This window comes from Gavia stellata, chromosome 15 (assembly GCF_030936135.1).
Source record: "Gavia stellata isolate bGavSte3 chromosome 15, bGavSte3.hap2, whole genome shotgun sequence".
NCBI classification, from domain to species: Eukaryota; Metazoa; Chordata; class Aves; order Gaviiformes; family Gaviidae; genus Gavia; species Gavia stellata.
Genome location: NC_082608.1, coordinates 20,680,734 through 20,708,264, shown reverse-complemented (window position 1 = coordinate 20,708,264; position 27,531 = coordinate 20,680,734). Strand labels below are relative to the sequence as shown.

Below are 27,531 nucleotides of genomic sequence, written 5' to 3'. Positions count from 1 at the left end.
CAGCTTGCTGCTCCTGCCACATCCCGTGCACATTGTGTCCGGCGCCGTCTGAAATCTCTCTCCTTTTTGTCACCTCCCAGGTTGTCAAAGGCCTCTATCTCGGGAACATCCGCGGTGAGTGCCTTTCCCTGCTCTGTCTCCGAGTTGCTGTGGGATCCCTGGGCAGCTGGCAGGGCTGAAGGAGCCCCTTTCCTTGGGGGGTCCCTGTGACTGCTTCCGGCTGGGGACCTCAGCATCTTCCAGAGATCCAAAGCCCCCAAAAATCCCCATCCCAATTGCAAGTGCAGCTCTAGCCCAAGAAAAGGACATCCACGGGGAGCTGGGGTCACCAGCCATGCCGGAGCACCGGGGAACCCCTGGCATGGCTGGAAACCTCCCCACGACAATATTTACCGCAGGCCAACGCCTGTCTTTCTCGCTGAGACCTCTGCCTCCGTGGGGAGCAGGGTGAAGCTTGGATTTCACCCAACAGCGAGGACTCAACAGCCTTTTCCAAGTTAGCAGTATAATTTCTGATTTTTGGGGGTGGTTTTAGGAGCCTGCTGAATACCCAGTGCATCCAAGGGGGATTTTGCTTTGAAGGAGGTGCATCATGACGCCCGGTCTCCTTTCCTGCGTTGTGCGGGGTGAGAGGCAGTGGGAAGGGGCTGGCAGGGGGGTCGAAGGGCCGGGGGTGATGGATGAGGGTTGCTGGTGGGTGCTGGATCCAGCAGATCTCCCAGGAGGGCAGGCGACTCACGTGCCGCTCCTGCTTCCAGACTCTGAGGACCGGGAAAACCTGCTGAGGAACGGGGTGACGCACATCCTCTCCGTCCACAACCGTGCCAAGCCGGTGCTGGAGGTGGGTGCCCGGGTGGGGGACTTGGGGGACCACCCCGGGGAGCCGGGGCTGGGAAGGTGCGGATGGGACAGGCCGTCTCCTCCCGGCAGAGAGGGGAGAAGCAGCGCTGGGTTTGCACCAGTTTGCACCATGTTGAATTGCACCCAAAGAGGCTCAGCGCTGGGAGTTTTTTCGGGGGGAGAGGGGTGTTTTGGGGGGGCACAGCCATCCCTTCAGCCGGTTTTAGGGCGGAGGTGCGGAGCCGCAGCGCTGGCGGGGCCGGGACCCGGGGGGTGCCCGGTGCTGCCGCGGGGAGAACCGCGAGAGGGCGGCGGCGCCCCGCGGATGGCAGCGCCGGGGCCGCATCCAGCCCCGACGGGGAGGGGGGGCACAGCGGGACCCGGAGCACCCCCCCACCTCCAGGACAGGGCTCCCGGGCCGCCCTGCCTTTGCCTGCCCCGTCCCGCCCCAGCCCGGAGCGCTACGGACCCCTCAGGCTGTGGGTGGGGGAAACTGAGGCAGGAGGGAGCTGCCCGCTGGGTTGATGTCAGAGGTGCTGGCCAGGTCTTTCGTGCACAAATCCTGCCCGCACGGACCCGTGGGCCGGGTGGAACCTGCAGCAGGAGGAGCAGCCCCGCTTGGGGTCCGTGCGCGGGGATGCTCGGGGTCACGCTGCTCATGTCGCGGCGGACGGCCACATGCAACTTGCACTTCATCCCGGTGTTGGACCCGCTGCCAGCTCCCAAATCCCAGGATGCTGCAGAAGGCGAAGGAGACTGCCGGGACCCCTCATCCTTTGGGGCCACGATGGGCAGGGAACCTCAGCAAAACACCAGCTCAAGCCTTTTCCCCACTAAGGCGTTGAGCAACGTGGAGGGGGGAGAGAGAGAAGGAAGGAGGCTGCGTAAAATCGGTGCAGAGAAACGGCTGGTGGCTGGAGAAGGGGCAGCATCTGGGGCTGCCGGGGCTGGGGGCACGGCCAGACGGGTAGCAAACCGCATGGTGAGCTTACAACACGGAGCAAGCCGCTGGGCTGCCAGAAAGGGGAACCGGAAAGGCATGGTGGGTTGAGCAATGTGTCAATCACGGCCCCGGGTCGGGAACCGCAAACCCCAGCACTGTTCCCATGCATGGCCCAGCTCCCCAAGGCGGGATTGGGGCACCCGGCCCCGTGGGGAAGGGGAAGCCGCTGGGAGCCCGGCAGTTAATCCGTGATCAGAGTGTAGGGTCGAGGAGTGGGCTTGCTTTGGCTGCTCCGTTGGTTGGCACGGTGGCTTTGCCAGCACGGTGGCTCTCCTCGCTGCGGGGAGGTCGGGCTGGCAGCAGGCATGGCATGGTGCAGCCAGGATTTGGGAAGCCACAGCCCATAGCAGCTCATCCCGCAAAACCTGCCGGCGTTTGCTTGCTGGTCCCCGTGCCCCTGCCTGGTGCATGGTCCCCTTCCACCCGCCGAGCTCCCACCCGTACCCGCTATCCCCTGCGTCTTGGAGAGCCACGGTTTGGCCTGGGGTGCGGATGAGGAACCCGCTGGCTCTGTTTTCCCCCGCCCTGGGCTCTCTGGCAGTTTCTCCAGGCGGGGAGCAGCCGGCCGACATGCCATGGGGAGCTGGCAAGCGGCACATCGCTGTGGCACCTCATCCCCGTCCCGTGAGAGGCTGCAGGATGGCGGGGGCGAACGCGGGATGGGGCTGGGGAGGATGGATGGGACAGAGAAGAGACGCACGGGAAAGCCCGCCAGCACTCATCCTCGCAACGTGGGTCTTTCCAGTGCAGAAATGTCCCCGTGCCCATCCCGCTCTGCCCATTCCCTCCTTAAATAATCAGCTTTTACCAGCCTCCCGATTTGCCCTGGGTTGGAGGGAAGCAAGGGTGGCCCGTGGGGTTGGGCTGCGTCAGCCCAGGGGGGATCTTTCGGCAGCGATGCCACAGGGAGCCGATGGAGATGGGGCAATCCCTGGCGCACGGCCGTTTCAGCTCTGGCTGGCAGGATTTCCACCCATTTTGCTAAGAAAGAAAAAAAAAAAACCCAAACCTCAGATGAAAAGGATCTAATTTTAGCTCAGAACAGGGAGGATCGAGGAAGCGATGTTTTAATGAAAGGAAAGTAATCTGACCTACGCCAACATGCGGCAGGGTGATTTATACTGTATTAAAAGGACCGTGAGGAAATAACCCATTGATGAGAGTGACTTCATCAGTCTGTGTTCACACACGTCTTCCTGACGGGGCTCGCCGGTCGGGGCCCCGGTGAAGGGGTGGCTCTATTTTGGGGGGCTCCTGAGCATTGCAGCGGTTCCCTACAGCCTGACCTCTCCTCTGGGCTGAAATGGGGGGGAAATAGCCGGGGGTGGGATGGATGTGACCCATCACGGTTCTCCCTATTTGTGGGGAGCGGGGCGATGGCACCCGAAAGTGGATTGTGGCTTTACCCTCACCGAAGGGTCAGCTGGGGAGAGGTAAAAGAGAGAAATGGGGGATTTTGCATTTTTCGGAGGTGTCTTACTACCACAACCATCTTTGTATTGCAGGACATGACCTATCTCTGTATCTCGGTCTCGGATTCATCCAGTCAAAACCTGTAAGTTGTTTGCCATCCTTTTGCCTCCCAGGGTTGCATTTTTGGTAGTTATCAGTCAATAAACGTTCAAATTCTGCAGGATGAGGGTTCATGCTGCAAAAACTTGGTATAGTTGCTGAGCTTGACAAAAGCTGCAGTTCATTTTCAGGCAGTAAATAGCATTTGTAGGGCTTAAAATCTGTTTCTTTGTGTGTTTGCAGTCAGTAAATTTAATTTGCCACCGAATTTCAGAATTATTCTACTGGGCAGGGTGAAAATTGGAGCATTTTTTTATTGGTTTAGAAAGAACGATTTGTGTCGGTCTTCCAGACATTCTCCTTGGAAAAAGGAATAAAATATTTATTAAAATATTTTTTTCCCCACACAAAGCATAGTTGCACATAAATCCTTTAATGACATTCTTGAAATAAAGCTGGCGAGAGGCGCTGCAAGGAAGCCCCAGGTCTTCATGGGACGCGGTGCTGGGGTGCGATGGGCGCGGGCGCTGCTGGCACTGGGGGGGTCACAGCACCCCGTTGCCGCTTTGGCTGAGGGGCACCCAGAAACCACCCATTACAACCAGAAAATGGGTGACTCCGAGGGATTTTTCTTGCCAATCAAACCCTAAAAAGGCTCGAAACCTCATGCACAGGGACCGGACCGAAGCCCGTTTGTGGAGATGATGGTTTTCCAGCATCCTCGGGAGCAGCCGTGCCCGGGGGTGTGAGTCTGCTTGCTCATGCTCCCGCTGAGCGGAAAGAGAAGCTTTACAAGAAAGCCCTGCCTCAGCAAGAACAGGGTTTTTTGGTTGCTATTTCTTCTCTTCTCTCGTTCCTTTGCATTTGTGGCATGTCTACTGAAAGGAAAAAAAAAAAAGGGGGGGAAAAAAAAAAAAGGCTGGCTGCCGGAAGGAAGACTTATTCAAGGAACTATTTTCTGCTTGTCAGTTTATGCCTTGGATTTCACAATCCTGGTGAACTTCGTGTCCTGCGGTGGAGATGCTTGTGTCTCAGGACCTCAGTGGCTCTCAGCATTACCAGGCTCCACACCCCGATCCCATGCTCAGAGGCTGGAAAAGCATGGGGAGAGCTTTCCTCTGCCTGGCCACGTGGGGGGAAAAATAACCCCCGTGGAGTGGGTGAGGATGGATGGGGTGGCTGAAGCGCTCACCTGCCTCCCTCCGGGATGGGTTGGGAGAGCGATGCTGTGTGCATGGAGCGGGCTGGAGGCTGGCGGCAAGCGTGCCGAGGGAGCTGGAGGCAAAAGCACCGTGTCCTTCCAAGCAAAGTGCATCCCTGCTGGTCCCAGACACGGGGCTGAAGTGGAGGACTGGGATCTGGAGAGCTTGGACCTGTGTAGGCAACACGTGCAGGCCCTGCGGGATGGTGTCTGCTCTGCGAAGATAAGCAGGAGCAGGAGAAATCCCCCGGGATAAGCTTTAGGCAGGGAAAGCCCCCCCCAAAGGGTGATGCTCCGTTTGCTACGGTGATCAAGGAGGAGGCGGCACATCTGTAGCCCACGAAGAGTGATGGACTTACATTTCCTTCCAGGGCCAAGAGGCTCGGTATTTTTAGTACGAGCACACCTTCAGAGACTCCCCCATCTCTCCTCCTCTTCTAGGGCAGCAGAACCCCCTGCTATTTTTGAATACGTCCTTGGCTGGTTTCTTAGAAGGCGTCTGAGCCCTGCCCTTCCAGGGAAGGGTGAAAAGCAGCATCCCCTTTGATCCCCCTTCCAGGGCAGGGTGAAGGGCATCCCCTTCCGTGGTCTAGCAGGGATGGGGGAGGTTTTAGAGGGTTCTGCCTTGTCCCCGCAAGAAGCCGGCTCTGAGCCCGGGAGGGCTCTCGGGGGAGGATGCGCTGGGAGCGAGCCCTCGGAGAGGGGCACGGGGGGAATAACTCTGCGGTAGCTTGTGCCTTGGCTTCTGAGAAATCAGGGAGGCTGTGCAGGCGGACGCCCACCCCATCACATGGAGGCAGAGGAAGTCCGGCGCAGGGGAAGAGGCGCTGCCGGCTGCCGCACTTGTAAAAGGGATCCTTTTCTCCTCCTCCCAAAAAAGCCAGAGCTGTGTGGTCAGGGAGTCCACCAGCAGCCCAAGTTACCCAGAACCAGGTTTTCTGCCTCAAAATTCCCCCAGAGCTTGATGGGACTGCGAGGGTGAGCAGGAACGGGCAGTGCTTATTGCAAACATGTGCCAAGGAGCCGAATACCTGGTTTGGTGTGGGCTCTTGGAGATGCTCGCTGTCCTCGAGAGGGATCGGCAGTGGCTTCCAGCATCCCATGCAGTGATGAATGGGAGAGAGATGTCTCACCGGAACCTGCGTAACCCTCCCATGAACACCCACCTCTATTTCATCAGTACATATGGAGTTATTTAACCTGTTTTCTAGGTCTCTGTGCCTTCAAAAAGATGAGTGCTGCTCATATTGCTGAGCATCCAGGTCAGAAGGGGAGAAGCACCATAGCGTGTTGCAGCTGAGCAGCCAGAAAGCCCTGGCTCCCTGACCTGCCCCGTTTTGCTGCGAAACTCGCTGGTTAGGGTTAACGTTCTCCCTCTGCCTTGCCGGCTGTTACTGGTTATGCTTTCAGGAATGCAGGCAGCTATCCAGGGACAAGCCTGTGTTGTTGCTGGCAGCACTACCTCCCTGGCATGGGCACCTCTCCATGCCCTCCCTTGGGTGGGACGGGGCCGGAGGGGCTGTTTGGGGTGAGGAGGGGAAGGGAGTTGCACCATTTTGGGACCTCAAAACACCTCAAGAGCCACCTTCTCCCTGCCTCCTTCCCCGCCAGCATCTTTCCCTTGGAGGGAACTGGGTGTTTTTGGCCTCGTTTGGGAATTGAGAGTGAGCCGATGGCTCAGGACAACCCCTGACATGGGGATGTGCATGTCCCTTGGGCACAAGATGACACCTTGCCCTGGAGGATGTCTCCCTGGGGTCCTCCCCGAGCTGGTTTGGCTGATGGCATCATCCTGCTCCCCTCCCGATGCCTTGGGAAGCAGGAAATCCCCCGGAAAGTCTCCTAGCTCATTTCCTTCCTGGCAGATGAAGATCAGCCCCGCTGCCTTCACCTTGCAGAGGAAGGATCTCTGCTCCCACCCCATGCCGGTGGCCCCAGGGCAGTGGGAAGTCCTGGGGGGGGACACACAACTGCTGCTACTGGTGTGGCCAGACACCTTGCAGGGGTGGGCAGCCCTTCCATCCTCACCTCCCCGTCTCTCTCCTTGCAGGCTGCAGCATTTTAAGGAATGCATCAAGTTCATCCATGAGTGCCGGCTCGGTGGGGGAGGCTGCCTCGTCCACTGGTGAGAGCCGCTGTCACCACCTCGCATCCCCCGTTCACATCGGTCCTCTGGAAGGTGGGGATGGGCTCCCAAAAAGTGTCCTCGATGTCGAATGTCACTTGTGGTGGGGAGGAAGAAGAGGAGAAGACAAGAACAGCGGGAGGGCAACAGGGGAAGGTCTCCACGGCCGAGGCCCATGGGGATGGGTGGTCCGCGCCCTGAAAACCGGAGCATCCAAAGAGGTGGGACAGGCTAGAGGAGGTGACGGGGGAAGCCACCTGCCCCGAGCCACCAGCAGTGGCTCCCTGTCCATGCGGCTCCTTACCCCCACCCAACCCCTGGCCAGGGAACCCTGCTTGCACCCCAGCGAGAGGGAGCGCCCATGGGAAGGTGCACCCCATGGGTGTCCCTTGCTGCGGAGCCGCACCGGCCTCCGTGGTGGGAATACCTCTCCCTGACGCTGCTCCCTCGTGTCGTGCCAGCCTGGCTGGGGTCTCCCGCAGCACCACCGTCCTGGTGGCTTACCTCATGACGGTGACCGAGCTCGGCTGGGAGGGCTGCCTGGCCGCCACCAAGGCTGTGCGGTCCTACGTCAGCCCCAACTTTGGCTTCCAGCAGCAGCTGCAGGAGTACGAGGCGACCTTGCTGCAGGAGGTATGCCCCATGCTGACGTCCCCTTTTATATGTGTCTGCGGCGTTTGCAAGCAGGCACGGCTCTTTTGCATGCGGCGCTCTGCAGGGGCCAGCTGTTTGCCAGAGCTAGCTTTTGTGCATGCTATTTATTACCTGGGGATTTTGGGTTTTACATGCAAACCCCCCTCCCCCCCCCCAAAAAAAAAAAGAAGTGCCTAGACATTATATGAGTGCGCTTTAAAAAGCTCTTTAAAACCTCAGTGCTTTTCTCAAGAGTTCAGTTAGGACACAGTGGGAGGGACAGGCGAGCATCAAGTCCCCCAGGAAGAGTGCTGGGCCGGTTCCCGGGAATGCAGCGCAGCGGGAGCCAGAGGCGGAAAAGGGGAGAGGAGAGGGAGGAAGGCTCTTGCCTGCAGCTTTGGGATGTCTGGGCGTGCTTGGATCTGGCAGGGCTTCCTATGACAGCAAGTCCCCTGCTTTTAGAGGCAGGCGACAGAGAGAAGCAATTGTTGATGGAGAAATTCTCCTCTTCCCTCCCCAAAATGACATGGAGCAGCAGGTTTTAGGAGAGCAGAAGCCCTGGCTGGGTGGATTCCTGTCCCGTGCAAGGGAGGGATGTTGTTGTAGCTGAGCCGAGCTGGATGCCGGCAGCTGGGAGCGACAGCGGCACGTTTACTCGGGAGAGAGCTAGCTGCAGAGATCAGAGCTGCACTTTTGAACTGGAAAGCCTTCGAAAGCAAAGGGAAAGGCCTTTAAAAGCACAGCTCCCGCCCGGCTCCCCGGCTGCCCTCCAGCCTCCCACACCGGACCCTGCCCCTCCACCCAGCCCCAGGCTCTGCAGCAAAGGACCGGGGTCCAAAACTGTCCCAGGAGGGCACACGGACCACAGATGGACCTCTGCAAGGAAAGAGTAACCCACAACCTGACGTGTTCAAGGCATCTAGCGGCCCACGTCACCCCTAAACGTGGTCCCATGCCTGGAGGCAAAGCCCCCCCCCCATCCGCTGTAGCCACTGGCATCGTGCAGCAGCCCCGTGGCAAATGGCAGTGGAGACCCGGCGGTCCCTCCGGCCACACCGAGCGGTTCTAGGGGATTTCTCTCCTCCCAGGAGGGAGGCAGGGACAGCATGTGACATTGGCCCAAATGACAGCCCCTTCCCCGACGCCGAGTTCCCTTCCCCGGGTGCCGGAGGGAGCGGGCAGGCGCTGTCACATGAGGGATGCAGCCCTGCCCCGTTATCACTGGTTTGCAAAAACACCCGCGGAGGAGGGCGGAAAACAGTCCAAGGGATTACAAAACACCGGCCGTGCTGGAGATTCCCTGCAGGGCTTCCCCCGGCCAGGCCAGCTCTCTCCAACCCTTCCCACGCTCTGGCCGCATCCCGGCACAGACTGATGTGGGGTTTGCTGTGCCCCCTCCTCCATCCCAGCTTATTCCTCCGGCTCCCCAAAATCCAGGCTGGGCTCAGCAGATGCTGGACTTTCTTCCCTTTCCCTTAGACGCTGCTTTTTCATCACCTCAAAGTTTTGCCGGTGGCTTTGCAAGCATTTCCCTGAAAATACCAAAGGCAGAGCCAAGGGCGGAGGTGCTTGGATGTGTTTTTCTGAGCCGCGGCGTTTAGCAAGAGCCGCCTTTTACCTGAAACACCCTGCGTTCCCCACGATCGCAGCATCGGGGAGGGAAGCTGTGGATGGGCAGACTGCTGCTAGCACGGCCCCGGGTGCAAAGGCTGGGTGCTGGAGCGGGGAGTGCTCTGGCATTACTCACCCACAGCTGCATTTGAAGAAGGGGAAGAGCCGGGATGGATGCTCCAACCCAACCGGCGATGCTCTGCTCCCAGTTCGCCCCTGCGCCCTCCACCTTTGCAAGAGGAAGGGACTTGCGGGCAGCACGGGCAGGTCAGCCGAGGTGGATGTCTGGGTGTCTCGTGGGGTGGTGAGAGCTGCAGGCATTCACCTGCGTGGCCAGGAGCCCATGGGACCCGATGCTGCGTGGGTCCTGCGCCTTGCTTCATGCCAAGCAGCAGTTAGCTTGCTTACCTTGGCTGTGGGAGGTCACACCTCGTTCCCGGTGGTTTTCCATGTGTGTAAGGTAGGATGCAGGAGCAAGGGTACCGTGACCTGAGCTTCAGCTCTTGCTGAGGATAGGAAAGAGGTTCAATTTCCCCATTTAGCCCATCTGTTATCCCGGCAGGCAGCAATTTGGAAACGCAGTGCTTGGGAGCAGACATGGAGAAGGGCTGGGTAGGCTGCTCGGGAGGAAAAGCCTCATTTCTTGTTGGCTAAAACCTGCGAGGAACAGGTCAGTCCTCCTGCGGACCTCCTCCCCAGGGCTGCGGGCGGGCATCCCTCGGTTTCCTCCATCCGAAGCAGGGACCTCAGACGGGACCCCGGGATGTAGAAATGGGGAAGATGCTCCCTGGGGCTGGCCAGCCGGCCCCCTCGCTGCAGGAAGCGCGCCTCGAGCGTGCAGCTGCGGTTTCGAGCTGGCAAATGGTGCTTACCGGGGCTAGATGGATAAAGAAGGAAGGAAGGGACCACGAGCAGCAGCAGGATGACGGGTAAGGTTAGAAAAGGAAGTAAGCGAGCACAGAGAAGACAGTGTGGATGCGAGAGAGGGCACAGATGGGCATTCGGGTGACGCACCCGTCCCCCCCTGCCCCAAGGTCTCCCCGTGGTGCTGGCACACCACGGCCAGGCTGCCTTTCCCCCCGTCCCCGGTGCCGTTCCAGATGGGAAGGGTGCTCTGGGCACCAGGAGAGAGGAGGAGGGCACCGGGTTAGTGGTCAGCGCTGGAGGAAACGGGCTGTAACCACTTCTTGCTCTGGCTTTAAAAGGAAATGCCTGGCAGCAGGAACAGGGTGCTTCCCCCAGCCTCCCACCGGCTCCTTCCCTCCTTTGCTGGATGGTGGGAGCCAGCTCCGAGGCTGGGCGGTGGGTGCTGAGCCTTGGTGGGTGTCGAGCCTTGGTGGCCAGGCTGGTGTCCCCATGGAACTTCATCCCTCCGGATGGTTTGCAGGGGAGGGATGTTCCCCCCATGAGCAGCTGGCATGGATGCTTGCCCCAAATCCTGTTCCAGAACCTTTGGGACTCACTTCCCAGAGGCTGTTTTCTAGCAAGGGAATCAGGCCGGGCCGGCGGGGTCCATCCCAAACAAGGGGTCTTCCTGCTCACAGGCAGAGAGCGTGCAGCAGCCGTGGTGAGTCTCGTCGTCTGAGGGAGTAGATTTGGGAAATCCAGACATTCCCAGTGGAAATCCCCTCTGCCTGAGCTGACTTTCCCTGGCTGCAGGAGCTGGGGAGGCTGCCAGGATCAGTCTCAGACTTTATCCTCCTGTGGTCAGTGGTCCCCACGCCTGTGGCAGCCCTGGCAGGACAGGGCTGAGCTGCCCGTCCCACTGTCCTGCATCCCGGACCTTTGCCGTGAGCTCGGTGGCTCCTGGCCACCCAACCCCGGGAAGCTGGACCCGTTGCGGGGGCATCTTGCCGCGGGGGTGCCGAGGCTGGGCAGCTCGTGGGGGCTGCCTGCACTCTCCCTCTGGTTCCCCCGGCTGCGCCCCATGCCTGTCCCAGTGCTGCCCCGTGCCCGGGCTCTGATGCTCGGTCCCTCTCTGGACCCTTTGCACCTGCAGGCTTCACATTCCCAACTCCGTGCCCTCCATCCTTTTTGTAAGGTGTTTAGTGTTGCTAGGCATGCTCTTTCCACCCATCCCAGTAAGTCCTGCTTGCTGGAGCAGCTGGTTCCCAGCTACTTAGGAAGACAGCGGAGCCCTGCCCGCTCCCCGTGAGCACCGGGCAGCTGGCACGGTGGGTCCCGGCAGAGGTGCCCATTCCTTCCCACGCTCTCAGGTGCTGCAGTCTGGGTCTGTCTGGCTGTTTCTCATCCCAGCAGTAGCGGGAAGCATCTCGATGGACCATCTCTCACTTCCCAGCCACCTCCAGACCTCAGCTTGCTGCCAGCTGGCCCCCAGCCACCGGCACACTCCTGCTGCCGGAGCAGCCTTTGCAGCCGGCTGCAGTGATGGGGGGGGATGAGAGGCACCCCCCAACCGCCCCACGGTGAGCAAGACGCTCTGCAAACAAACCTGCCTCAGCATGCAAGAGCCGGCTTGGCCGTGCAGCTTGTGGCAGCGAGTGCAGCCTGTCCCTGCGCTGCCACGGCGGGGAGAAAGCGTGGGGAAGCTTTTCTTACAGGAATTCGGGCACACAGGGAACAGCAGCAGCTTCTTGGCAATGAAAAGTAAATAAAGCTGCTGTCCCGGCTGCGGCCAGCGTGAGAAGCTGAGGATGCTGCCAGCTCTCCGGGTCCATCTGTGCTGGGCTGAGGATGGGAGCACTCGGTCGGGGGGAACCGTCGCCTCTCTCATACGACGCGGTCGTGTCGCGTGGTGTGCGAGCTCCTGCAAAACTGGGACCTTTCTGCTTGCTGGCTGTGGCTGGGGATCCCCCGGCCGCCTCTGAGGCTGTGGCTGGGATGCAGCGGGCATTGCCCCTGCTCTGCTCGCTGCTTTCCACCGGGGCTGTTGCAAGCCCTGGCTCTCGAGCTGGGGGTGTCTCAGCCCCCAGTGACACTGATAACCTCTTTTGGCTTTGTCCTGGCAGTACCGCGCCTGGATCCGCCGTGACTATGGCAGGAACCCATTCAAGGACCAGGAGGAGCTGCAGTGCTTGCTGGCCCGGCAGGAGCAGAGGCAGAAGGAGCAGCAGTTGGGGAGCAGGGATTGCTCCTTGCTCCGCTCTCCAGCTCCCACCTACCCACTTCCCTACCACGCAGGTGGCACCGGCAGAAGCAGATGGATGAACAGATAAGCAGCAGGCTGCTCGCAGGCAGACGTCGGCCCTGGGGCTTGGAAAACTCAGCCTTCCCTTTGCCAAGCGCCTGCGAGGGATCATGTCTAGGGCAGCAAGCAGCCAGCGCTGGCCTCAGCCATGGGCTTGGGGGTTGGAGCGTGGGAGTCAGGACTCGTAGACCCTCCCCTTGGCTGCTGGCTCCGTGTATACCTCTGGGCAAGCCATTTAACTGATGACAGTGTCTTGCTCTGTCCCGTTCCCCCATTACCCAGTGGATCGTGGCCACTTTTCCATCACCCAGGGCAGCAGCAAGCCCCGTCCCTCTCTCCAGCGGCACGGTACCCAGCCGCTCCTGTGGCAGGGCACAGGGATGCCAACGCAGACCTTGGAAGCCAGAGCAGGATGAGATGGGGAGAGGCCACCTTGTCCTCTGCTTTGCAGTGAAGCTAGGGGCCGATGCAGCCTGCGAGGCTTCCCCGAGGAGGGAGGGATGGGTCCCGGGCTGGGGGTGTGCTGCCGAGCCCGGCTGTCATCCCGTGGGATGGGGAGAGTGGCCGGAGGCTGAGTTGCTCCCGGGGCTGCAGATGCCCCTCGCTGTGTTCGGACTTCCCTGGTCCAGCCTGGTCTCGGCAGATGTCTGTCTGGCATTTTTCTTAACCCACCCTCCCAGGGAGAGGGGAAATCCAGCGGTGCCGGAGGCTGCCCGTCCCCACCGCCTCCATCCCCGGAGCCGGAGCGGTTTTGGGTTTCCCCTGCCGCCCAATCTGAATGTCCCCGGTTGCAAAAGAAGCCAATTGCTTGATTGGACTCAGTCGACCCACAGACGAATTTAACGCTCTCCCTCTCCAACAGCCTTTTTAATATTGAAAGACAGTGACTGTGTCCCTTTTTTCATCCCAAACTCACACAGTGCGTTTCCAAAGCATGGGCTTCCTTTGGACTCCCCACATCCATCCTACACGGGGGGTCCCAACCCATCAACACAGCCCTTCTACTTTTAAATCTTCAAATCTTCCACTCCAGCTTGGCCTTTTACTATAAACACCTTGCTTGGCTTCTCAAAAATATCTGTTCTGCAATCCATTCTGAGAGAAAAAAAAAAAAAGGCGCTTAAAATATTTCTAGGAATTCCCTTAATGAAAATTTCTGGGTACTCGGAGTGTGACAGCGCCGGGGGTGACTCGCCCGACTCCTAATAAAGAGGAGAGTGATTAAAACCATGAGGATGGCTGGTCTTGATTTGCGGTGTTCCCTGTGGGAATGGAGGGATGCACTGACACAACCGCTCCGCTGCTGTGTCCCCTTTCCTATTGTCTTGATGAGAACCACTAGCAAAATTAAAAGTTTTAAAGACTTGATGTTTAGCTGTAACATATAGGATTCTGGGAGAAAAATTACGGGGGCTTTTCCCTGTCTTTTGACATTGAAAAAAGGGTCTCTTTGCTGTCTGTTATTCTACATGGAGGTACGTCGTGGTTCGTACAGCTCACACTGTGTGGGAAAGAGCCCTGAGCAATTAATGAGATCGAGGACCATAAATGCTGTTGATGGAGTGGACTGAAGGGAAGTTGAGCACATCGGGTCGATATTGTATTTAATGCCTCCGTTATCATTTTAGGAAGCAGGAAAATGGAACTTGTGCACAGGAAAAAAAGAGAAGGTGGTTGGTTTCTGGTGTCAATAGGAAGTCATCGGAGATATGTGATAAGCAGAGATTAGATCTGCTGTAGGTGTGATAACCTCCGCAGAGCGCTGCCGTCCCATCACCTGCGCCAGCCTGGATAGCCGTGCCCCTTCCCGTCCCACGACCAGCCACCCTGGAATCCAAACATTTCCCAAGGAACTGCAGCACCAAAGCAGCTGTTACCCCTGGAAAAATCTCCCTGATTTTGGGAATCACAAAGGATGCTCCCCGTAAGCTGCAGCATCACCCACGCCTGGCATCACAGCAACAACTGTTGACTAAATAGCATCTCCTAAGCCCAATTTCCCCGGAATTTGAGGGGTGTCCCAGATGAATATATATATTTTTCCACTCTGGCCTACATCAGTGGGACCTGTGTTGGCTTTAGGACTTCTGGGCGCTGGAAGGCAAGCCCTGAAGCAGGTGAAACCGGGCTCGTTTCCACTTCTTTCTACATAGCGAAGAGCTCTGCACGCTTTGCTGCTCAGCTGTCCCGCGTCACATCAGCTCTTCCGAAAGCCCAGTGCCTCTGGCACAGGGAAAATCCCTCTGCTGAAGCGTGAATGAGCTTCCCCGGGGTGTTGTTCGCACACAGGGAAATAGTTTGCAAGAAATTCCTGGCCCTGCTGCCTGCCCCAGCGTGTGTTTCGCATTTTCCCTCGCCAGCCGCTGTCAGGGCTGCGGGGCATCTCACTCTGCACCGTGAGCAGCTGAAAAACCCATTTTAAAGGGTTTTTTTTTATTTTTCCCTCCTCTTGCTGGGATGCCCCTCGCCCCAGGGAATGGAGATTTTGCCTTGTCAGGCTGCCGGTGAAGTCGTGGAGCCAAAACGAAGCCCAGAGGTGATGGGATCACCCCGCTGGCAGCAAGGTCGCGATTAATCACCAGCTCGTCAGGTTCCAGAGGGGACGAGGGGATGGAGGGGCTTGATTATACGAAACCCCTTTAAAATATCCCAAATTTAACAGAACTGTTACAAAAGAAACAATTTTTTACTGGGGGGTCTCCGGCCGGCGCGGGGAGGCAGGGTCGGTCCGTGCGGGTCAGCAATGCAAGCCCCCCCCCGCAAATCTTAACTTATTTCTCGGTAAAAAAATAGAAATAACCCTCTTAACCATATCTGATTGTAAAAGATGTTTTGGGCTCTCCCCAAATCTCGCAGGGGGGATCTGATTAGGATCGGTCGGGTGTTTAAAAACAAGGGCTATTGCAGCCGTTATTTATTAGAAATGACAGTAAAGGTTGTGTACCTTGGATCATTATTTTTATTATACCATCTGTGCAGCTCCATACATTTCCCATTTCTCTGTATTACCCACAGGGGAGTAATTATGGGTTTCTTCCAAGAAATGTGTGTGTAATCTGGTAATCCCAAAAAAACCCCCTCTGAAGTTAGGCTGCAGATGGTCCTTTACGCTCTGCTACGGCCAGCGGCCCCGGCTGGGTGCGTCCGGGCTGGGCTGGGGCTGCTGGGCACCGCCGGGGCACCGATCCAGGCTGGGGGTGGCAAGAGAGGGCCTGATCCGGCACCAGCGGTTGATCTGGGAGGGAACTGGAAACTGCTCAGGGATCGGCTGGACTGGGGCTGGGGAAGGACCAGGGGGGGGACTGGGACTGGGGAGACTGGGGAGACTGGTCTGGGACTGGGGATGGACTGATCTGGGACTGGGGAGACTGGTTTGGGACTGGGGATGGACCGAACTGGGACTGGGGATGGACTGATATGGGACTGGGGAGACTGGTCTGGGACTGGGGATGGACTGGTCTGGGACTGGGGAGACTGGTCTGGGACTGGGAAGACTGGTCTGGGGCTGGAGATGGACTGATCTGGGACTGGGGAGACTGGTTGGGGACTGGGGATGGACTGGTCTGGGACTGGGGATGGACTGATTTGGGGCTGGGGATGGACCAAACTGGGACTGGGGAGACTGGTCTGGGCCTGGGGATGGACTGGTCTGGGACTGGGAAGACTGGTCTGGGACTGGGGATGGACTGGTCTAGGACTGGGGAGACTGGTTGGGGACTGGGGATGGACTGGGCTGGGACTGGGGACACTGGTCTGGGCCTGGGGATGGACTGGTCTGGGACTGGGGAGAGTGGCTGGGAACTGGGGATGGACCTATCTGGGTCTGGGGACACTGGTCTGGGACTGGGGATGGACTGACCTGGGACTGGGAAGACTGGTTTGGGACTGGGGATGGACAGACCTGGAACTGGGGACACTGGTCTGGGACTGGGGATGGACCGATCTGGGACTGGGGATGGACTGATCTGGGATTGGGGACACTGGTCTGGGACTGGGGACACTGGTCTGGGACTGGGGAAGGACCGAGCTGGGACTGGAGACACTGGTTGGGGACTGGGGATGGACCGATCTTGGGAGGTTGAGCTCAGCCCGGGGATGGACCGAGGCGGCACCGGGGACGGGCCCGCCGGGGGCTGCGGACGGACGGGACACCGGCCCCCACCCGGGATGCTCCGGCCCGGGAGAGACCCACCACCCACCTGGGCGGGTCCCACCCTCCCGCCCCGCCCCGCCCCGCCCCGCCCCGCCCCCGCCCCGCCCCCGCCCCGCCCCACCAGCTGATTTCTCGGAAAGGCGCGCGCTTCACAGAAAGCGGTGCCGGCCGCCCGCGCCCCACTGGGCGCCTCCCCATTGGTCGGCTGGAGACAGAGACGGCTCTCTTGGGCGGGCCTGGCATGGCGGGGGTGCGGCTGGCTATTGGCGGGGCGGCGCGGGGCCGTGGGCGTTGGCGGCCCCGCCCTCCCGGGCCGCTATAAAAGGCGGGCGCAGGGGGCGGTGCGGGCAGCGGCGTGGAGCGGCGCGGAGCACAGCGCAGGTACCGGCGGCTGCGGCGTCCCCGCAAGCCCTGCGCCGCCTGCACGGCTCTGGGGCGAGGGGCTTGCGGGGTGCTGGGAGCACCCAGGGTGGGGGTGCGGGCCGAATCCGGCCCGGTACCCACGGCCCCGTGCGTGAGGGGGCGCAAGGGCCGAGCCCGCTTGATGCTGAGCGGCGATGGGGCCGGCATGGATGGGGCCGGCATGGATGGGGCCGGCATGGATGGGGCCGGCATGGATGGGGCCGGCATGGATGGGGCCGGCATGGATGGGGCCGGCGAGAGCTGCGTGGTGGTGGCTCGGAGCTGGGGTGGGGAGGGCGGTGGGCTGCGGGGTGACGGTGCAGCGCTGCCTCTGCCAGCCAAGTCGTCTGGCTGCTTGTTCTTCATGGCGTGGGGTTGGCGTGGAGCTGGCTGCGTCATGTGCCCTGGTTCGTGTCGCTGGTGGTAGTTGGGCTTGCCCAGCCCTTTGTGGAGGGGAAGCAGAGCCCCGGCATCTGCCAGTGATGGGAACGAGCTTTCTAGAAAGCAGGTTGTGTTGGAGTCCCACTTCAGCAAGCGTTTCTGCAGCTCTTCGTGTTGGCGTAACCTGGGCGCAGGAGTTTGGTGCGGGATCCCACAGAGAGGCTGTGTGTAACCCCGTCCTTCTGGGGCTGAGCACGTGCTTTGGGGCATCCCGCTCTGGAGGGGCAGCTGGGGTCCAGAGCTGTACCCTTGGCATTGTTTTGGCTGGTGGTGTTGGCTATTGCCATCCCTAAAAGCAGGGGCTGTGCTGCGGATGGCCAGGGAGGTCTGTGTGTCCTGCTGCGCAGCAGTGGAGAAGGGGCAGAAGTTGGTGGCACTGAGCTGGTGTGAGCCTGTGGCAAAGCAGGGACTGCCAGGTCTCAGGCTGTGTGGGGAGCATCCTCATCTTCTCCTCAAAATGTTCCCATGGGGCAGTAAATAAAAAAAACAATGAGGGAGAGGCAGTCTGGTAAAATTTGGAGGAGAGCTGTGAGCCCGAAAGTCCTGGAGGGCTGATTCTGGGGCTGCTGGTCACTTCTGCCAGGCCACCAACTCCTGAAGTCCCTGCGGGTCTTGCCGTGGAGGTGACGGGGGATGCTGGGAGGGTTGAGCCTGGCACTTTACTTCTAGCTGCATGGGAAAAGCTTTCTCCTGCGTCCTCTGTGAAGTCACCCAGCGGTTTTAGCTAAAAATGACCCGAGGTTCCCAGCAAGGGTGGCTTGACTTCACCCCGCTCCTTCCACACGTTGGTCTGCTGTTGGAGAGGATTGGTTGTGCGGCCCCATCCCTGCGATGACTCCGGGTGCTGCCTGGACTGGTGCCTGCTCCCCAAATAGGCAGTATCTGGCGAGAGGGGCTGCCGTCTCCTCTGGGGCAAACCCTTGTGTCAAGACCAGCTGGGGACAGCACTTGGCTCCTGTCTCCTGCAGACACTAACGGGTGTTTGCCCCGGGGTGGCCTGTCCCAATGTCACTTGCTCAGGTGACAGCACAGCCGGTCGCTTTAATCCCTGTCAGTCTGCTTTCTATGTGAATTAACCCACAGCAAAAAAAAGTAAGCAGAGCACCAAGTCAGTTTGTTTCACTGAGCGGAGCTGTGATTGATAGCGCAGGAGGGAGATTTTGTAGTAATTCAGAGGAAATTGCCTTAATTTTTTTCACTATAAAAGAAGCAGGCGGGCATTTTAATGTACAGATGTTGGCATGTGGGACTTGCAGAGCCACCGAAAGCTGCTCGTCTCTGTAGGCAGTGCCACTACCAGCTGTGCACGTGGCAAACCAGAGCATGGCATGATCCCTTGTACCCCAGTTGTGGTGGGACGGTGCTGGGGGAGCTAATGGGACTTGGACCTCTTGATCCATCCAGGATGTGTGACCGCAACAGCGGGCGGCGGCTCCGGCAGTGGCTGATCGAGCAGATCGACAGTGAGCTGTACCCTGGGCTCATCTGGGAGAATGAGGAGAAAACCATGTTCCGCATCCCGTGGAAACACGCTGGGAAGCAGGACTACAACCAGGAGGTGGATGCCTCTATTTTCAAGGTAGGGACAGATGGTTAATGCCTTTTCTCCGTGGTTGCTGGGCTCGGCATTGCTGTTTTTTCTCCTTGCTTGCAGTCCCACTGGTGGGAGATGTCCATGCTGTCTGTGGGTTTTGCATCTCTAACTCATGCAGGAGATGCTTCACCCTGCAATTGATCTCCCAGGCTCTTTTGGGGGTGTTTGGTCCTCTCTGCCAAATGCTGGTGCTAGGTTCAGGTGTGTTTTCAGCACGTTTGAATCTTGGTCTGACAGGAGAAGGAGCTTTATGTGCTCCTCTTGACCTGCTCTCAACTTCTTATTAGGCTATTCTTGATAAAAGGCTGGATTTACCAAAATAAGACTTTGCAGGAGGGAAGAAAATTTTGGCTTTCACTGAAGGGGGGGATTTCCAGTTTTGGGGGAAAAAAATCCTGGAAAATTCCATCCCAAACCAAAAAGGTCGGGCTCTTCCCCAGAAATTCCCTTCCCTCTGCCCCTGCTTCCAAATATCTGTACTGGTGAGTGAGTTCACTTTCAGGGCAGTGACAGCTGGTTAGCAGCTGCTTTGGGAGCACTGACTTATGAGGATGGCATAAATATATAAATATCTATCAAATAAATATGTATAATTGAAAAAGAATACATATTTTAGTCTCCATTATAGGTATTTTGCGGTCTCCCTTCAGTGGTAAAATGTATTCTCCCATCAAAAGCACAAATGATGTTCTGATCTTAAAAATAAACCAGCTCTTTCTCTTCTCTCTTTTCTTTTCTCACTTATTAGTTAGGAGCTGGAAAATGAAGTTTATTTGATTTTTCTAATTGAGGTGGTACCAGGTCATTGGGAACACTGCTTCAGCAGTGATTCCCCACATTCCCAGCAGCTCCTGACCTGTCATTGCAGAGATAAAACTACATATTATGATCTTGACCTCTGCTTCTTAAAATCTGGGTGCTGCAGCCCTTCCTGCGCCCGGCTGCATCGCTGGGGTGGTGCTGCTCTGCACTCAGATACCTGTCCCCACGTGCTGTGCATGTGTCTGCAGATACAAAATGCTCTCTGCAGCACCAGCTCCTTTGCCTCGGGGGTCGAGGGGATTTGCAGAGCTCACGTGGAGGATTTCTTGTTGCTTTGTTTTAGGCCTGGGCTGTTTTCAAAGGCAAGTTCAAAGAAGGTGACAAAGCGGAGCCGGCCACGTGGAAGACACGACTGCGCTGCGCCTTGAACAAAAGCCCTGATTTCGAGGAGGTGACGGATAGGTCCCAGCTGGACATCTCTGAGCCCTACAAGGTCTACAGGATTGTGCCGGAGGAGGAACAGAAATGTGAGTGCCCGATAAGGGACTGACCCCCGGGCGCAGGTCAGTCCTGCGAGTAACCACAGGCTTCTGCTGCTGACCTACATCTGAGCGTGGCTTCCTGGCCAGACGCTGCTGTGCCGTGATGCTTTGCAGAAGATGTCCCCAGTGCCACCGCGGTGGCAGGGAGGGGAGGAAGAAGGACAGGCTTTTTTCTGCTTTTTTTCTACCCCCCTGAAGAGCTGCTTAGGAAACAGGGGGGATAACTGCAGCATTGCATGACCTTCCATCCTGTAAGGATGTTGCAGGGGCCAATCCAAAATCCTACCCCCCTTGGCAGGGTACTTGAGCCCCAACTCCTTGTCCTCCCAATGCCTGCCCTGGGCAGATGGCAGGGAGCTGCAATAAATCCCTTCTCTCTTGCCAGCAGTGATTAGAGTAGCAGTAATTTAGCAGAGAGTAGTTGCTGCTGTGATGTCCGCTGCGATGCAGGTCACGCTAAGTATATCTCTATTTGTGGTTAGGGGTGTGTGTGTGCTTTTTCCTTTTTTTAAAAGTAAAAAAACTTGCGAAAATATCTCGCTGTCAGGAAACCTGCCTTAGCATCTCGGTCTCCTCAGCCGTGTTCACACGGGGGGCACGCCGCCGCTATGCAAATGGCACTGCAGGTTCCCACCGGCAGCACGACTGTGCTCGGGGTGGCTGGCGGAAAAAGAAGAAGCAGCAAAAGCAGCCCTGGTCTCTGGGGTGCTCAGGAAAAAAAGACCCGACCCTCTGCTCTAGCTCTGTCTCTGCTAGCAGCTGGATTTTTTATTTGCCTTGTTGCTGGTCACCGTGCATTGGGACAATGGGTTGGAAACTGGTTTTTGGTCCTGAAAAGCAGCTCTGGGTGGAGCTGGAGAGGGCTGTGAGCCGCCCCCCGCCGAGGTGCTGTTACAGGGCTTTGCTGTGCTGTGGTTCTCAGTTTCATAACTTTCACAGGGCGAAGGGTTTCTTAAAATCCAGTGGCGAGATGAGCTGTGGCAGGGGGGTAGGTATGCTCACGGTATCCCGGCCTCTCCTTCCAGGCAAAGCGGGCATTGCCAACGGGAGCAGCCTGAACGATGTCACGGAGATGGACTGCAGTTCCTCTGCAATCGATGACCTCATTAAAGAGGTAAGCCCTCACTGTGGCTGCAGGTTTGCCTTGGCCAGAGGTGGATGGATGGGGGGCAGTTACCTGATAAGTGTCGCCTTACTAAAATTCAGTCTGCAAAGCTTTGGGAATCAGCCTGGCGAGCGATGCCGGGTTTTGCAGCTCATTCATGTGAGTCAGTGCTGGGACACGGTTGCTGATGAATGGCTTGCGTGTTCGATTTGCATCTGGGCAGGCGAGACCTTTGCTGGGGGGAACAGAGCTGTGAAACAGCCTCCATCCCCTTCTCGGCTGTGTCACCTTGGGCTGCTTCTGCTCAGTACTACTTGAGGGTGTTATCTGAGTATACAGCCTGGGGAATGCCAAACTTGCTCTTTCTAACAAAAAAAGTTCTTTGGCATCCCGTTGGCATGGCTGTTTGGACCTTCTCTGAGCACTGCAAGTGTCTCTGTGCAGGACAGCGGCTGCCCAAGGATCAAACCCTCTCTGATCTCTGTGTCTGGTCTCGCACAGCCCCCCTGTGTAGATGAATACCTGGGGATCATCAAAAGAAGCCCCTCACCCCCGCAGGAGACCTGCAGAAACCCCCCTATACCTGACTGGTGGGTGCAGCAGCCCAGCCCCAGTAAGTAGCCGATGGTGTGTGCAGTGTTTAATGGGACCGAGCTTTTTGTCCGGGGCAGAAAACTTATTGTTCAACAGTGGATAATGGACAACAGTTGTATTATCTTCCTTATTAAGAATGCTTTATAAATTATGAACATGGGTTGGTAGTAGGCACCCAAGAGTGTGCATTGCACAAGATTAAATCCACCTGGGAATATTTGCTGGCATCTCCTGTGCGGGAGCTGGGAAGCCTGAGGTGCCTGGGAGAGAAAGCCAGGGGGCTGGTGGAGGGGAGGGGAGGGGATGAGGGTTGGGGAGCTGGGCACGCAGGCACAACTCAGCTTTTTCTCTGCCCACAGCGTTGCCCCTGATGAACGGATACTCCAGCTACGAGCAGCATCATTCAGGTAAAGCAACTCCCCTGCTCAATGGTGGACTGTGGCCATCAAAACCCTCTCTGGGGCTCAGCCTCTTGTGTGCGGTGGCAGAAGGCAGCTCTGACTCTGCTCCCTGCCTTGGGGGAGGCTTTGCTCTGGGTTTGGGAGGTCCTGTGCCCTCCTGAGTAACACAGAATCACTGAGGTTGGAAAAGACCTGTAAGATCAAGCCCAACCATCAACCCAACACCACTGTGCCCACTAAACCACGTCCCACAATGCCATGTCCACCGGGTTGGCATGCTGTGCAGGGATGCATCCTGCCTGTGGCCAAGGCCCTGGCATGGGGAGCTGCCCTGGGATGCCGGGATCAGCTCTGCCTTTATTGTGGGGAGATCTATCCACAGCAAGGAAAGTGTGGAGCGAAGGCAGGAGGAAGGGGTTCAGTACTGGGAGCTCTTGCTCGCTCATCAGTGCTGCTACCAGGCTGAGTGCTGGAGATGTCCTCTAGTAAGTAGGAGGTCTCCTCCATCAAGTGAGACTTGCTCCCAGGAAATTTTGCAGCACTCGTGGGGTTTGGGCATTGCAGTGAAGAGCAGGCAGGGTTTGTCTTCTCCTGATGGGTGGTGTATGTGTCCATCCCCTCCCAGGTTACTCCCAGATGGTGATCAGCTTCTACTACGGCGGGAGGCTGGTGGGCCACATCACCACCTCGTGCACCGAGGGCTGCCGGATCTCGCTCAGCCAGCCCTCCAGCCACGGCGAGAAGCTGTACGCCCCAGATGCCCTGGAGCACGTGCAGTTCCCCTCGGCCGACGCCATCCAGAATGAACGCCAGAAGCAGATCACCAGGAAGCTCTTTGGGCACCTGGAGAGGGGTGTCCTGCTGCACAGCAACAAGCAGGGCATCTTCATCAAGAGGCTGTGCCAGGGCAGGGTCTTCTGGAGTGGGAACACCATTGTCTACAAGGATAGGCCCAACAAACTGGACCGGGATGAGGTGGTGAAGATATTTGACACCAACTTGTTTTTCAGAGGTTTGTAGGAGTGTTCCCCTCTTTCTCTTCATCTACTCAAGGGGGGTTGAAAGGGTGAAGCCCTTTGCTTTGGAGCACTTGAAGTCATCACTGTCCATCACTGATGGGTTACCCGAGTGCTCTGGGTGAGTACCTGATGGTACAAGATCTAGGAAGGAATAACCTGTTTTGTGTCACTTAACAAATGCCTTCCAGTTGGAGGCTTTGCACAATAAAGCTGGCTTCTCTTGAGCCCACAGCTTTCTTCCATGGCAGGATGCTTGATCCCAACGCTGTGTAGCAAAGGCTGACAGCTTGCGGCAGGCAGCTTCCAACTGTTCCCCTCTCCTTGCAGAGCTGCAGCAATTTTACAACAACCAGGGCCGCTTCCCAGACAGCAGAGTCATGCTGTGCTTCGGAGAGGAGTTCCCAGATGCTGTGCCCCTGCGGTGTAAGCTCATCCTTGTCCAGGTACGGAGGGCTGCCCTTTGGAGCTCTGCTGCTGAATTCCCCCCCTTGTCTGGACCATACTGCCCTTTTTTCCCCCCACAAGCAGGGCTCTAGCTTTAATTCCTGGAGCCACAGACCATTGGGGTGCCTGAGTTAGTTGGGTGGTAGGTGTGGTGTGAGTATTGGCTTATCCACAGCATCCTGGGCTGTTGCTTGTCAGACTCCTTGATCTGGGTAGATCACATTTGTGAGCAAAGCTCCCAAAAAAAGCTTTTCTAAACTTACAGGAACAGGAGGAAGAGACAGATTTCCAGCCCCTTGGCACTGGGACCTCTGCCCTCTCCTGTGGGAAATGGGGGAATAAATCCCTGGAATGGTTGAGTTAAGGGACTGCCTCAAGCTGAGCAGCCACCAGATGTGGTGAACAACTGTGGTGGACAGCAGTGGGGCAGGGAAACCCTTGGGAGGGTGAAGGAGGGGATGGGATGAGAGGGGCAGTCCCCATGGCTCTGGCCAGAAACTTCTCCCTGGAGAAGCTGAAGCAATTCTGGGATCTCAAAGCCTTGGGGCAATGCACAGGGTGTTTCTGGAGCCTGCACCCAGTGTGGGACTACCTTGGGCCAACGAGGCTGCAGCAGCAGGGACATGGCACGGAGGGCACAGGGAGGGTGTTGCTTGCTCAAGGGTAGATGCAGAGACCCACTGAGTCTCTGAGGTCCTGGAGGAGACTTTTACAAGTGCAGAGACTGGTCCTGCACCTCCCTGCACAACTTTCTGACCTGGTCACCTCTTCTTGCCACCTCCCCTGGCCTGTCCTCGCCTCCCTATAGCTCTGCTGGGAGAGGAGATCTTGTGACTGCTCCTTTTCTCCTGGAGGTACTTGTGCCAAGGTGGCTTGTGAAGTTGGACCTGTTGGCCTGGCTGGACCTGGCCACCCGGGTCTGTTTGGCACAACTGCTCTGCTGCATCTCTCCACCCCATACCCGGCTGGTGGGGGTGGATGGCAGCAGTGGGAGATGCCCAGAGAGGTTCCTCTTCATTTAGCGTCTTCATGACTCTTCATTTTGTGTAGGTGGAGCAGCTGTGTGTCAGGCAGGTGGTGGAGGAGGCTGGAAAAACCTGCAGCAGCAGCCCCATGCTCCCCATAGCTGATGAGACGCAGCATGACCAGGTGTACAGGATCTTCCAGGACATCTGTATGACGCACCAGCGGCCGCTCTTCAGAGAAAACCAACAGATTGCTGTCTGAGCCTCCTTCTTTGCGGACGTAGCGTGGTGGTTTGGGTTGATCTAGACCCAATTTGGTCCCATTAGTGCCTAAATTCCCCTTTTGGAAAGTTGGTTTTTGTTCTTTGCTGTTTCCAGTCCAGAGTTTGTATAAATACAGCAGTAAAAATTGCCATGAGAAAGTAAGTGGGATGCTCAGTGTCTGTCCTGCAGACACTTTACTGGTTAAAAATGACTTGTACCAAGCAGGGTAGTCCTGGTACTGTTGTCTATAGCTAATGGCAGGGGGAGGAGGGAGCGTCTGAGCTGTCTGGGAAGGTGAGGGCTGGGAGTGCTTTGTGTTGCCTTTGTTCATGGCCAGTCAAGCAGAACCCAAAATCAACAGCTGTAATGACCTGCCCCAGTGGTCTGCAACTTGGACCTTGCTGAGAATAGCGATTTGGTAGGAGGTTACTCTTGGAAAAGCCTTAAAATGCTCAAATATAGGAAATTATTTTCAGAAATCTGGGGTTTTTTTGCTAAAGAGTCCTGCTGATGGAGGATAGGGTATGCCTTCCAAGGAGAACCTTCTCAAAATCTTGTTTATTTTTTGCTATAAAGTTTATATGTCTATCTACCAAAGTATTTTGAAACTTGGAAACCAATGCAGAGATTATATATGTAAATGTTGAATGTAAGAACTTGGGAATCTTAATTTTTCCTAACTAGAGACAGAGTTTATATAAATATATAATGTTTTTGATTTTAAAGATTGCAGCATAGTGTGAGTAGGCTGGCTTCACCCTCCCGAATGCATGTGTCGGTCTCTTCCCAAGCGTGACCAGGCAGCGGCATCCATGTGTAAATCCTCATTAACACGCTCTGTGTGTGCACCCAGCACTGAGGAGCTGCTTGGGCATGGGGCTTGTGCTGTGCAGCTGACACAACCAGGACCACACGTGTGTGCGTGCTACTAAGCTGCCTATTTATTTTATGCCTGAGGTTTATTAAATTTTTTTGTAATTTTTTTATCTTACTGCAATTAAAGTGCTATATTTTGTATATCTCTTGCAATGTGGTTTTTGGTTGCAATGAGTGGGGTGTTGTAACTCTGGGGAGAGCCTTGTCATCTGTCTCACTCCTGCCTCCCTTTTCCCTGCGGTGGGGTGCGTTAAGCCTCTGTTGTCACCTCCCTCCTGCTCTGTAACTGCCTGGTTTCATCTCTGGGGTAGGAGAGGGATGAGCCAAAATGTGTTGTGCAATGGAGGGAGGAAAAGGGTGTCGCTCACAGGGTGTTCATTCCAGGGAGCATGAAGATGGGTCCCTGCCCCTCTGCCACTGCACTGACCTGGGTCCCCTCAGCTCTCTGACCTGGGCTGTGATGCTCCAAGGTCATGGGATGGGGGGCAGGTGTTGATGGTCCTGCTCAAAGCCATATTCCTGTTCTCTCCACACTATTGCCTTGTGGAGCCTTCACACATCTTTCTCGTGGGGCTATCTAGTGAAGGTGGGTAGTGTTTGGGGAGAACTGAGTGGGGGGGAAAAAGGGAGCATCTGCTTTGGTCAAATGAAGTCTGTGTTGCAGCAGCGGAGGCTGAGCATCTGCACCCTCATCTGCCTTCCCTTCAAGCCTGTGTTTGGGGCAGCACCTTAAGATGTTCTGGAAGAGTGTGGAGACCATGTTTGATCTGTCACCTTGCCCCCTGTGAAGGACAAATGCCTCCAGCTCCTTCCCCATGTGCTCTGGGTCAGCTCTGCCAAGGGCTGCAGGCAGGGAAGCACCAGTCTTCATGGGGTGACCCTGGTACCCAAGGTACCGGAGGGGTGTAGGCCCTTGTGAAGGGGATGCTTGGAGATCCAAGCAGCTGGAGGCTGGGTTTTCTTAGGAGATGGATGCAAAGCTGTCTTCCCTGCTTGGGTATCAAAGCAGATCAGCCCCTTTTTTTGTTGCTCTGCCTTTTTCTATTCATGATGGAGACCTTCCCAAGCATGAGCGAGTGGTCAGGGCACAGTTAAGACATGAGGACCCTGACATGGGGTGACTTGAGCACAGCTCACCTCTGCCAGGAGGTTCTTCTGTCCGTAGGATTGCTAGCTATTTTGGGGTGAGCAACTCAGCCCTCCTAAAGAAGCCTCCCTCAAAAAATTAAGCATTCAGCTCTCGCGGGACTTGAAGCTGACCCTGCTGCACCCCTCCAGGTTAAGCAGTTACAGCCTCTGTCCCGAAGAGCTGTGGGTGCACAGTGGACAACACACAACTTACAGCACCCAAAAAGTGCTCTGAGATGGGAGACCCAGCTGAAACTTTGTGGTTATACATCAGGATTAAGAAGGGAGGCCCTGCACCCCAAGATATTTATGCTATGAGCACCCCACTCTATAGCTAAGTTTTCTCCATGCCCCAACCACGTTGGTGGGATGCTCGTAGTCCTGCCTGCGCCCTTGCAGGCATTGCGGCACGTGGCTTTGGAGCTTGTGAGAGGACATGGCTGCAGAGCAAGATTTCTGAGGATGCACTAGGATCCTAAGTGCAATGAGTCCCCAACTCCTGTAAGCTCTTACGAGATGCTTGGTCACGGAGGTGGGGATTGCACCTTGTAGGTGCACCATCAGCATTCATCCCCAGCCTTTCCCTGCTCCTCCTGAGGACCATCAAGTTGTCCCCCTCGGGGTTTAATCCCGTTCCAGTCCTTGGTGCTCCCTCGGAATGTGAGGAAGGCTCGCCTCTCCATGGGTGAGATGCCTGGTGGGGGGGAGCCGGAGGTGGGGAGGTGTGAGCAAGTCACCCGCTGCAGTCTGCGCTGGAACAACACGTGC

At 57.0% G+C, this 27,531-nt stretch overlaps 2 protein-coding genes across 2 annotated transcripts; both read left to right on the top strand.

Moving 5' to 3' along the window:
• Positions 1 to 676: 676 nt before the first annotated feature.
• LOC132318261 (dual specificity protein phosphatase 22-A-like) lies at positions 677 to 12,101 on the top strand. Its single transcript, XM_059824998.1, has 5 exons — positions 677 to 841; positions 3,349 to 3,398; positions 6,607 to 6,681; positions 7,143 to 7,314; positions 11,895 to 12,101. The coding sequence occupies exons 1-5, from the start codon at positions 677 to 679 to the stop codon at positions 12,099 to 12,101; spliced, it is 669 nt and encodes a 222-aa protein (XP_059680981.1).
• Positions 12,102 to 18,474: 6,373 nt separating this feature from the next.
• Positions 18,475 to 24,798, top strand: IRF8 (interferon regulatory factor 8). The gene is made up of 8 exons (XM_009816533.2): positions 18,475 to 18,648; positions 19,769 to 19,952; positions 20,993 to 21,081; positions 21,574 to 21,685; positions 22,026 to 22,073; positions 22,693 to 23,079; positions 23,414 to 23,529; positions 24,581 to 24,798. Exons 1-8 carry the CDS (start codon positions 18,475 to 18,477, stop codon positions 24,755 to 24,757), a joined length of 1,287 nt encoding a protein of 428 aa, XP_009814835.2. The 3' UTR covers positions 24,758 to 24,798.
• Positions 24,799 to 27,531: the final 2,733 nt, after the last annotated feature.

Coding starts and splice junctions, on each gene's coding strand:
- LOC132318261 (XM_059824998.1), top strand. CDS start 677: ATGGATGAGGGTTGCTGGTGGGTGCTGGATCCAGCAGATCTCCCAGGA. Junction 842..3,348: donor GTGCCAAGCCGGTGCTGGAG/GTGGGTGCCCGG, acceptor TTTGTATTGCAG/GACATGACCTATCTCTGTAT. Junction 3,399..6,606: donor GATTCATCCAGTCAAAACCT/GTAAGTTGTTTG, acceptor CTCTCCTTGCAG/GCTGCAGCATTTTAAGGAAT.
- IRF8 (XM_009816533.2), top strand. CDS start 18,475: ATGTGTGACCGCAACAGCGGGCGGCGGCTCCGGCAGTGGCTGATCGAG. Junction 19,953..20,992: donor GCCGGAGGAGGAACAGAAAT/GTGAGTGCCCGA, acceptor CTCTCCTTCCAG/GCAAAGCGGGCATTGCCAAC. Junction 23,530..24,580: donor GTAAGCTCATCCTTGTCCAG/GTACGGAGGGCT, acceptor CATTTTGTGTAG/GTGGAGCAGCTGTGTGTCAG.